This window comes from Pristis pectinata, chromosome 11 (assembly GCF_009764475.1).
Source record: "Pristis pectinata isolate sPriPec2 chromosome 11, sPriPec2.1.pri, whole genome shotgun sequence".
NCBI classification, from domain to species: Eukaryota; Metazoa; Chordata; class Chondrichthyes; order Rhinopristiformes; family Pristidae; genus Pristis; species Pristis pectinata.
This window is the reverse complement of record NC_067415.1, coordinates 50837499-50849788: the sequence shown is the minus strand read 5'-3', so window position 1 is coordinate 50849788 and position 12290 is coordinate 50837499. Positions and strand designations below refer to the sequence as shown.

Genomic DNA, 12290 nt, shown 5'->3' with positions numbered 1-12290 from the left:
TCCCTGGCATTAGACTAATTTATGTGCTCACTGTTCAGCCTCCCGTTTTTCATTGAACGTCGTCCGAAGATTCTGCTCTGACATGATCTCCGCGTTGTCTGCCGCTTCACGTGTGTGGTCAGCCCCCGCCCACAGTCCACGGGGTCCGGACCAACCTCCAACATACTGGGAGACGTTTCGGACAACAAAGTGTCCGATACCCAAGTAAATGTAAAACCTGACGCAGCCGGAGCGTCATTCAAGGACGGCACCAAATCGGAGCCTGCCTGGGATATAACTGCCTGGCGTAAACAGTTCAAATCCAAGAAGTAACCAGCCTTGAAAGTCCGAGGAGATGGGTGAGAGGACGTCGTGGGTCGCTGCGAATAATTCAGCGACCTTTGCAAACCCAGCCTGTGACAGGGAAGATGATCGTCAAATGAAAACAGATCCCCGTTGGGGATACTACACGCAGTATGGATACTGTTCCCCGTAAGTATCCAAACACGTGCGAATTTCGGCACGCATTAGATTTAATGGAACGTCAACTTCACCAATTTCCAAGACTAAACTAAGGTTATCCGTTAAAATGTACAGGTTTAAAAAGACTCGAAAAGACATGGAGAAATTGTTAAACCATTGTTGTGGACATTCTGGTTTTGTGAATGTCTCACAGATGTTATTTTCATTTACTAACTCTAACATTGCCGGATATTTAGTCCTGTCTTACTTTGGTAGATTCGCTGCATTATCCCAGCCATGCACCGCAACCACTTTGAGGGAGAGATCTTAATCGATCTCAAGGCACATTTTAGACCTTCTGTCACCGAATCGATCATTTGAAAGGCTTGGGGGCAATAACAGCTTTATCTCCCAGGTTTCCTGGGGTGAGGTACTCACCTCCACATACTTTGATAGGCATGTTTGTGTTAAATCGAAGTTTAAATAATTACTTTGTGTAATCTCGTTTCCAGTAACTAGCTGCGAACAACATCGTTACCTCTGAAACTTCCGTAATAAACTTAGAAACAACCGATTTATAATCGTTGGTTCAGATTTGCTTGTCATAGTCACTGTGAGGCTAATTCTTCCTGGCTGTTACTGATGAACTAATAATGCAGCGGAAAGGTTGTCGGTCCTGACTGCTGTGGTGAGAACGACGAGCCCCCGTCAGCGCCGTCTCTTAGACTGAAACTGACAGCGATTCCTGGAGCCTGGAGGCGCATGGTTAAGCGTAGAAACCCCGAGGTTGCTATCAGCGATATTCAGCTTCTCCATAAACTGCACTTGGGTGGCTCTCCCTAGTGCAGATTTTACACAAATCGCCACTAAGTTGCGAATTTAAACTAATCAGTCAGAAACTTGCACTAATTTAGCAGTGGCAACTTCAGGAGTATGCAAGTGTGCAGTTAAACGCGGAAGTCCAGTAGTTCCTTTCGGTGCTTCTTTGCGCCTCTAAATAGCACGTTGTCTGCTATACTCCTCCTGCATAATCTTCAGAGTCCGTGATCCGATGCGACCCTGCCTCTATTCTTGCTGTAAAATAAACCTGTATGTTTTACTTCCCCTAAATGAAGTGAGGGCGAGCTTTGGATGGCTCGATAAACCGGAACTAACACCTTGAAACATTTGTGGCTGTAATTCGCTAATTTGATATATCAATTGTAATTCCCTCAGATAAATATTTCAAGATATAATGGATCCTAATTGTTTTTAAATACCCCTTTTAATGTGTAGTTATGATATTTCAACGTTTTTTAAATAAGGTGCAACTGAATTTTTAACCCGTGTATTACACTACACTATAATTCCTGATAAAGAATCTCTCTGGCAGTGTCGAATTAATTTGACAATAAGGTCTTTTAGAAAAATAATATTTGGCAGTTAAACAAGAAGAAAATTCATGGAAATCTCACAAATTTGTGACACAGAAGAAGGCAATTTCTTTCGTGATGTTTGTCCGTGCTGGTTCAAGGGGACTTTTCAGACTGTTCCCAAACTATAACTCTCAGCGCACGGGCGTGGATTTAATTGGAGGCCAAGTGCTCTTGGTAGGTCTCTACTTTCGTCAGGTAGTGAGTTCCAGACCTCTTCTCAACTCCCTCCAAAAAGCACTCTTTGGGTGAATTTTGTTCTACTTGACTCCCCTCTAATCCTTCCATTTAAATCCATGTCCTCAAGTTATTTACCTCTCTGCTAAGGGAAATTAATCCTTCTTGTTCATCCTATAATTTTATTCACGTCAGTTAAATCTCCAATCAGCCTTCTTTTGTCCAAAGAAAGTTACCCCAACATGGACAATCTTTCCCCATAGCTAAACTTTTCCATTCCTTGGCAACATCCTCAATAATGTCCTGTGAATTCTCTTGACTGCTGTACATCCTTCCTGCTCTGTGGTGGCCAGAACTGAATCCAGTGAGCCAGCTGTGGGTTAAATCATTCTGGGATGAACTTCTTGCTATTGTATTCGTTGCCTCAGTCAATGGAGGAAAATATTCTGTATACTTTCTTACCCACCTTGCCTACCTTTTTCATTGCTGAATGTGAAACTTGGCCATTAATTCCAGTAGTCCAATAGTTGCTATTGAAGTTGCACAGCTCCCCTCTGGCTTCTTAAAGTTGACATCTTGCTCTCCACAAATGCTAGATATGAGGTAAATTTGTGCTAGAAGATTAGTTCTAATTACGTGATTATAACTATTATGTACAATTCAAGACCACTGAAAATCAACCATTAAAAGAGTGGAGTCTCATTCCGTTAGGTTTTAGTTATGAGAAATTTTTTAAAAATGTATCATTTGTTTTTTTTTACTCAAACAGGAATAAAAAGCAGATGCTGGAAATCTGAAATAAATACAGAAAATGTTAGAGATAGCCCGCAGGTTATGCAGTCCCTGTGGGGTGACAGAGTTAATAGTTCAGGTCGACTTTCCTAGTTTTGATGAAAGGTCGTCAACTTGAAATGCTAACTCTCTTTCTCTCCAGCATTTTGTTTTCATATTTTACTTATCCTTTCTATCTTTTGCTTTCTCTTAATTACAATTCTTCTTCCTTTCATTTATTTAATTATGTGACTGATTTACATTTGAATGCATCTTTTCTAATTTACACTTCCTTCTAAGTCCTTTTGCCCTTATCCAATTAGATTGATAGCTATCACAACACTGCAATCTAATTGGTTAAGGAGATGGATGGCAGCTTTCTCTGTTTATCCTTGCTCCCAAGAGCCCTGATCCTCTAGATGTGACATTTTCAGTTTGCACCCTCAACAGCCCTCTCTGCTAAACATGGAGAATCCAGTTATGGAAACATAAATCTAATAACAACAAAAGTAGATAATGTGCTACAGCAAATTATGGCACATTGTGACTGAATCTTTGTATGTTCTTAAATAAAGTTTATTGTATACAGATCTGTGAAAAATTATCAAATGTTTAAATATGAAATCTTATTTATTATCTAATTCTGAATGGATGTGACATATGTTCTTGGAAAAATGGTTGAAGCTGTAATTTTGAGATTTGTTTTCCAAGTTTTCTGTAGAAAAGTTGCATTAATTTTCTAGCCCTCTGTCCTCCTATTGTAAGCTGAGCAAATTATTGGGTCTCCCCTAGTTTCAAACCACTGATGCTTATCTCCAGTAGAAATGATTGTACTCAAGGGGAGACATCAGACTATGCTTTTCAGTTAGCAGTAAAGTGATGGTGCTTGCTGCTGGCATCAAGGAAAACTGGTCACAAAGGTCCTGCAATCACTGAAGTGTACATTTGCCAATGTTAATTTCATTCTGGTGTCAAACAGGAGATCTCTGACATCGAGCAACAGCAATACCATCAAGACAGACTGAGCAACCGATCACATTGAATAATTATTAAAGTGCAAACCAGAAAAGGAGAAGTTCTAAATTTTAGCTAACTTTATAAATCTTTTTAACGGAGGACAAAATAAAGTTTGGGCCATGATCTAGAAATTAAGGTCAAAGTTGAAATATCTTAAAATCTTACATTAATTATTAAAAATGACCTTGAAAGAACTATTCTGAGGGAATTAGATCCCACATGTAAAATTAGATTTTTACTACCTAATGGATTTATCAGTGTACATTGTTTAGGATGTTATTTTTTTAAAAAAAAGTCAGTTACAACTCATTCAATGAGGCTTAAATTGTAACATAATTTTACAACAATCTGCAAAATGTTGAAGTCATTACTAATTCAGTGCTTTTGAAAAGGACTTTGACAACACTCTATTTAGGAGCAAAATGTCATTAACAGCTTGCTTCTATATTTTCGCATTTTACTATGCATACACAAACTCCTGAACATGCTGTCATTTTTACAGTGAATGCTGACAGTTTCACTGTTATGAAAGCTGCAAAATCCAGGCCATACTTGAGAAAAATATCTCTCAAACACTTCTGAAATGGTACACTTGGGAACATTCCATGGAGTGCATAACATTGTTAGCCAATGTATTAAAGTTGATATATAGGAAGAACAAAACTGTTTTCTGTATTTGTTATACTAATATTAATCTAAGGCATTAGGATCTTCCTTTAACTTGCATAGTTTGTCCATTTAACAATGAATTAAAAATTATGTCTTGTATAGCATACGTCCATCTGAATAAACACTCGGTTGGGAATGAAGCTATACTCAAAGTTATAGATAAATCGGCAAAGTCAGAGCTAATCAAGCACTATGTGAAACAATAGTTACTCTGTTTACTACTACTATAGACTGTTCCTCATGATATGTTACTTCCAACTTAATAAATTTGAAAGAGTTTTCAGGCTTTAAACAGACCTTAGGTAAAAGGATTATATCTTTCAAGCCAAACATAATCTTCATGTTCCTTGTATCTGTAAAATCCCCTATATCCATTATTTATTCTAATTATTCCACTCCCAGGCCCTTGTATATTGATTTTACCCTGGAAGACACTTATGGTATCTTATTATTCTGTGCTTAAAAATGTTCTTTTTGATCCACTTTCTCCTTTTCATTACTCTAGACTCAAATACTGTTGAAGAGAAACAGCTTGTTGAACAATGAAGATTGTCACATAATGCAGTCAGAGTACCTGTCATGTCAGATAAGATCTCAATAATGAGGGCTGTTTTGTCAGACTTCACTGCACATGAATATGCAGTAATGGGTAAACTGATTGACAAACAAGTATTCCTACAATTCAAAAGCAAAGTGTTGCAGATGCTTGAAATCTGAATTATAAACAGAAATGCCAGAAAAACTCAAAAGGTCAGGCAGCATCAGTGAGAAAGAAACAACAGTGTTTTAGGCCGATGATTCTTCATTATAACTGGGAAACATGGTTTAATGTTGGAGGGAAACGACAGGAGAAAACAAAAGGGAATGTCTACAATAGGCTGTTGACCAGGAGAGACTGCTGTTGCAAATGGTGTTGGCCTAATCCCAACATTGTCATCAATTCTGCTGACAAGGATGGTGCTATTGGTGTTTGGCAAACTAACCTCCACCTTATGGAGGCTGAATGCCATCACTCTGACACCTGCTCATTCCTCTCTGTAGACCATATCCCCATAATTGTCTTCCGTACAGTCACTGATGCCACTTCCTCTGGAGACATTCTTTGTGCAAGCTCCAACCACGTGGTCTCCCAATCCATGCTCAGTCCTTTTCTACTGACTCCTCATAGGTCACAAATAGGCTCTCCTGGTAGACCATTGTTTATTCCAGGATTCACTACTACTGCTGTTATGCCTTTCTCTCCCCCTCAACCAGACTCTCCCCACTATACCCACAACACTTCTGATGCCGTCCGTCACTTTCACAGTTTCCTGGTTCCAGATGGCTCATTTTCCCCATGGATGTTCAGTCCCTTTACGTCTCCAGTCCATGCAAAAGTGACTGAGGGCCCTCCATTTCCTTCTCGAACAAAGGCCCCGCTGTTCCCATTCTACCACCACCCTGGCTGAAGTTATTCTCACATTGAACAACTTCTCCTTTAACTTCACTCATTTCCTCCAGATCAATGCTATACCTATGGAAATCAATATTGTCCAATCTGTATCTGCCTCTGTGTAATATGTTGAACATCCCTTATTTGCCTGCACCCTATCTCATCCCCTTTCTGGTACATTAATGGCTTTATTGATGCCACTTCCTGCTGGTAGTATGTGCCCTCAGGCTCCTGCATCTTCTGCCTGAGGGGGAGGGGAGAAAAGAGAATGACCCGGGTGGCTATGGACTCAGATCCACCTACCTGCCTTTTCCCCATAACCCTTAATTCCCCTACTATGCAAAAATCTATCTAACTGTGTCTTAAATATATTTAATGAAGTAGCCTCTACTGCTTCCCTGGGCAGAGAATTCCACAGATTCACTATTCTCTGGGTTTCTCCTCATCTCATTCCTAAATCTATTCCCCGAATCTTGAGGCTATGTCCCCTAGTTCCTGTCTCACCTACCAGTGGAAACAACCATCCTGCCTCTACCTATCACCTTATCTATCCCTTTAATAATTTTATATGTTCTATTGGATCCCCTCTCATTCTTCTGAATTCCAGTGGGTTTTGTCCCAGGTGACTCAATCTCTCCTCATAGGCTAACCCCCTCATCTCCAGAATTAACTTGGTGAACCTCCTCTGCACCACCTCCAAAGCCAGTATACCTTTCCTCAAGTAAGGAGACTAGAACTGCACACAGTACTCCAGGTGCGACCTCACCAATACCCTGTACAGTTGCAGCAAACCAACCTTTTGTGATTCATGCACAAGCGCTCCCGAGTCCCTCTGCACAACAACATGCTGCAATCTTTCGCCACTTAAATAATAATCTGATTTTCTATTTTCCCTTCCAAAGTGGATGACCTCGCATTTACCAACATTGTACTCCATCTGCCAGGCCCTTGCCCACTCACTTAACCTATCTATATCTCTCTGTAGACTCTCCGCATCCTCTGCTACATCTATTTCTTGTTTTATTGCCTGTGCCACTGTAATGTTATTATTTGGTGGCCTATAGATGACTCCCAACAGTTATTTTTTTTTTCCCTTTACTATTCCTAAGGGAAGGCATGGTAGTGTAGCGGTTAGTGTAACGCTATTACAGCGCCAGAGGCCTGGATTCAATTCTGGCCACTGTCTGTAAGGAGTTTGTATGTTCTCCCCATGACTGTGTGGCTTTCCTCTGTGTGATCCAGTTTCCTCCCACATTCCAAAGACATACGGGTTAGGAAGTTGTGGGCATGCTATGTTGGTGCCAGAAGGGTGGCAACACTTGTGGGCTGCCCCCAGAACACTCCGCAAAAGATGCATTTCACTGTGTGTTTCGATGTACATGTGACTAATAAAGATATCATGTCTTGTCATGCAGAACTCGGCACCTTTCTTGCCAGTTTTCATCTGATTTCATTTTCTCCTGGTCCATCTCTGACTCTTCCCTTCCCTTCCCTTTCTGGACTTTGCAATCTTCATTCCAACATATAGATTAGGAAACAGCATTTGCTACACGCCCTTAGCTATCTTGATTATGCTTCCTCCTACCCTCCTTCCTGCAAGGACTGTAGTTTTCTTTCCACCAAAGTTGTCAGGGATCCCAATCGCAATAGTTCCATCTTCTGCACTTCTCCTCTCACCACTTCTCCTCCCACCCAGATGAAGGAAAGGTTCCCCTCAGCCTCACCCTCACCTGCCACCCAACTGGCCCCTGTATTTTCCAATATCTCCAATGTGCTGCCACCAACAAAAACACCTTCCCCTCTTTTTCATTTTCAGAATTGTCCTCCACAACTTCCCAGGCCATTCTTTCATTTCCAAATATGTACTCCCCTTCTCAAGATACCTTCCCATGCCATACCTGCCCTTTTACATCCTCTCTTCCAGAGAACCATACACTTTTTCCAGATGAACAAATGATTTACTTGTATTTCCTGGAATTTGGTATATACTGTATTTGTTACTCAAGTTAGGATCTTCTCTAAATTAGGGAAACCAGACACATATTGAGTGATCACTTAGTAAGACATCTCCATTCAATCTGCAAGGGTAAGTCTGAGCTTCCAGTTGCCCATCACTTTAATTCTCTATCCCATTCCCACTCTGGTCTCTCTGGTTTGGTCTGTTACACCATTCCAGTGAAGTTTAACATAAAGTCAGGGAACAGAAATCCTTTTTCCAACTTGGCACATTGCAGCCTCGGGACTCAACAGTGAACTCAGTAATTTCAGGTAATCAGCCATTCCTGTTCTATAATCTCACTCGTCCGCCATTCACCTTCTACTTTTCTCCGTCCTCTTGTGGGATTTCAGAATTTGCCCATCTCTTGTTTATGCTTCCCCGGACATTAACCTTTTCCACCCTCCTTCAGCCAGCACCACTAATTGTGTCACACAATCCCTACCCTATCACAGATCTCTTTATCCTCTCTTCCTTTCCACAATATCTCCAACCTTGCTATGTTTCTGACTTTTCCCAGTTCTGACGAAGAGTTATCAAGTTGAAATCTGAACTCTGTTCTTTTTCTCTGCATGTGCTGCCTGACCTGTTGAGAATTTATAGCATTTTCTGTTTTAGTATACGCCAGTGGGTTTGGTAATCTCTAGTTAAGATAGAAACACTGTTAATTTCTGCTAACAGTTTTAAAAAAGCCAGGAAAGAAGCTATAAAATAAGCTTGTTGTTAACTTTGTATCTTGTAAAAAGAAAAAAAGAATCTCAAGATCAAATCTACTTGTGATAATTATAAATGTCATTGTAAATTGCTTATCAAAATGTCCATATCTCTATTTTTTTCCCAGGATTTAATCTCATGCAATGGAATGAAAAAAAAGTAAAGAACGTCCCATGCATTTTCTTCCAGTATTTCACTGCCAAAACAAATATAGATCAGATCAGTTGTTTGTTGGGATTAGATCCACTGGAATCTCCCACTCTTCCAAGAAAGCGAACCAGGAAGGTTTGATGACTTTCTGTTTGTTCTTCCTTCCCCTTCACTTGCTTCCACTTAAAATGTTTCCATCTGGAGTAAACAGGTTCACGTTTCCTAATTGCACAGCTATCTTTTCTCATTGGGTCTAAGCTTCTGCCCCCATGCTGGGAATCACCTGGATATTCCCATGGAAATTCTAACCTTGGCATCTGTCTAAATAAGCCATGGCATCTTCCACCATCAGCTGAGTTGCTGGCTGGTCCTGTGCTGGCCTGGCAGACTCATTTGGAGTCCATTAGACCATAAGATATAGGAGCAGGTCCATTTGGTCCATTGAATCTGCCCTGCCATTCAATCATGGCAGTTTCTTTTCAACCCCATTCTTCCGCCTTCTTGCTGTAACCCTTAACCCCAGTTGAGAACCTATTAATCTCTGCCTTAAATACCCCCAATGACTTGACCTCCACTGCCCTCTATGGCAATGAATTCCACAGATTCACCACCCTCTGGCTGAAGAAATTCCTTCTCATCTCTGTTCTAAAGGGATGTCCCTTTATTCTGAGGTTGTACCCTCAAATCCTAGACTCTCCACGAATGGAAACATCCTCTTCATGTCCACTTTATCCAGGCCTGAGTCCAGCAGGGTGCACGATCTTCTGCTGGGCACAGAAGATCGTGCCACCTGCTGGACTCAGGGGCAGGTGGTCAGTGATATATGGAGCTATGAACATTGTACCTCATTCTCTTTGGCCTCCTTTCTGAAATCAATGATTTTAGACCATAAGACCACAAGACATAGGAGGAGAATTAGGCCATTTGGCCCTTTGAGTCTGCCCCACCATTCGATCATGGCTGGTTTATTTTTCCCTCTCAAGCCCATTCTCTTGCCTTCTCCCTGTAACCTTTTATGCCCTTACTAATCAAGAACTTATCAACGTCTGCTTTAAGTATACCCAATGACTTGGCCTCCACAGCCGTCTGTGGCAATGAATTCCACAGATTCATCACTCTCTGGCTGAAGAAATTCCTCCTCATCTCTGTTGTAAAGGGACGCCCTTCTAATCTGAAGCTGTGCCCTCTGGTCCTAGACTCTCCCACTACTGGAAACATCATCTCCATGTCTACTCTATACAGGCCTTTCAATACAATATACAATATTTATTTATTAGTCACATGTACATCGAAACACACAATGAAATGTGTCTTTTTGTGTTACTAAGTGTGCTGGGGGCAGCCCGCAAGTGTCGCCTCTCTTCCGGCATCAACATAGCGTGCCCACAGCTCCTAACCTGTATGTCTTTGGAATGTGGGAGGAAACCAGAGCACCCAGAGGAAACCCATGCAGACACGGGGAGAATGTACAAACTTCCTACAGGCAGCAGTGGGAATTGAACACAGGTCGCTGGCACTGTAATAGCGTTACACTAACCGCTGTGCTACTGCGCCACCCCTCGGTAGGTTTATTCGGTAGGTTTCAATGAGATCCCCCCTCATCCTTCTAAACTCGAGTACAGGCCCAGAACCATCAAATGCTCCTCGTGCATTAACTCTTTCATTCCCGGGGTCATTCTTGTAAACCTCCTCTGGACCCTCTCCAATGCCAGCACATCCTTCCTTTGATATGGGGCCCCAAACTTTTCACAATACTCCAAATGTGGTCTGACCAACACCTTATAAAACTTTCAGCATTACATCCTTGCTTTTATATTCCCATCCTCTGGAATGAACGTTAACATTGCATTGCCTTCTTTACTACCGACTCAACCTACAAGTTAACCTTTAGGGAATCCTGCTCCAGGACTCCCAAGTCCCTTTGTACCTCTGATTTCTGAATTCGCTCCCCATTTAGAAAATAGTCTACACCTTTACTCTTTCTACCAAAGTGAATGACCGTACACTTCCTCACGCTGTATTCCATCTTCCACTTTTCTTTGCCCATTCTCCCAACCCGTCCAAGTCCATCAGCAGACTCGCTGCTTCCTTAACACTACCTGCCCCTCCATCTATCTTTGTATCATCTGCAAACTTGGCCAAAAAGCCATCAATTCCATCATCCAGATCATTAACCTATAACGTGAAAAGTAGCAGACCTAACACCGACCCCTGCAGAACACCACTAGTCACTGGCAGCCAGCCAGAAAAGGTCCCCTTTATTCCCAGTCTTTGCCTTCTGCCAGTCAGCCAATCTTACATCCATGCTGGTACCTTTCCTGTAATACCATGGGTTCCTATCTTGTTTAGCAGCCTCATGTGTGGCACCTTGTCAAAGGCCTTCTGAAATTCTAAGTAAACAACATCCACTGACTCTCCTTTGTCTATCCTGCCTGTTACCTCCTCAAAGAATTCCAACAGTCAGACAAGATCTCCCCTTACAGAAACCATGCAGACTTCGGCCTATTTGATCATGAACTTCCAAGTAGCCTGAAACCTCATCCTTAATAATGGACTCTAACATCTTACCAACCACTGAAGTCAGGTTAACTGGCCTATAATTTCCTGCCTTTTGCCTCCCTCCCTTCTTAAAGAGTGGAGTGACATTTGCGATTTTCCAGTTCTCCAGAACCATTCCTGAATCTAGTGATTCTTGAAAGATCACTACTAATGTCTCCACCATCTCTTCAGCTACTTCTTTCAGAATGCTGGAGTGCAGTCCATCTGGACCAGGTGACTTATCCATCTTCAGACCTTACAGCTTCCCAAGCACCTTCTCCTTAGTAACGGTGACTACACACACTTCTGCTCCCTGAATCTCTCGCAATTCTGGCATGTTGCTGATGTTTTCCACAGTGAAGACTGATGCAAGTTTGTCTGCCATTTCTTTGTTCCCCATTACTATCCCTAGCACCATTTTCCAGTAATCCAGTGTCCACTCTTGTCTCTCTTTTACTCTTTGTATTTATGAAAAAGAACGTTAGTATCCTCTTTTATATCATTGGCTAGCTTACCTCATATTTCATCTTTTCTCCCCTTATTGCTTTTTTAGTTGCCTTCTGTTGGTTTTTAAAAGCTTCCCAATCCTCTAGCTTTCCACCAATTTTTGCAATCTCTCTTTTGCTCTTAGGCTGTCTTTGACTTCCTTGTCAGCTACAGTTGCCTCATCCTCCCTTTAGAATGATTCTTCTTCTTTGGGATGAACTGATCCTGCACCTTCCGAATTACTCCCAGAAACTCCTGCCATTGCAGCTCTACTGTCATCCCTGCTGGGGTCCCCTTCCAATCAACTTTGGCCAGCTCCTCTCTCATGCCTCTGTAGTTACCTTTACTCAACTGTAATACTGATACATCTGATTTCAGCTCTCCCTCTCAACCTTCAGGGTGAATTCTATCATATTATGATCACTGCCTCCTAAGAGTTCCTTTACCTTAAGTTCCCTAATCAAATCTAGTTCATTGCACAACACCA

General features: G+C 41.6%; 1 protein-coding gene across 1 annotated transcript in view; it reads left to right on the top strand.

Moving 5' to 3' along the window:
• The first annotated feature begins 369 nt into the window (after window positions 1–369).
• The window catches only part of trpc6a (transient receptor potential cation channel, subfamily C, member 6a), a 117315-nt gene continuing 105394 nt past the window's right edge, over window positions 370–12290 (top strand). The window contains exon 1 of the mRNA XM_052026117.1: window positions 370–471. Within this exon, the coding sequence (XP_051882077.1) occupies window positions 419–471 (53 nt within the window). The 5' untranslated portion in view covers window positions 370–418. The remainder of the gene's footprint in view (window positions 472–12290) is intronic.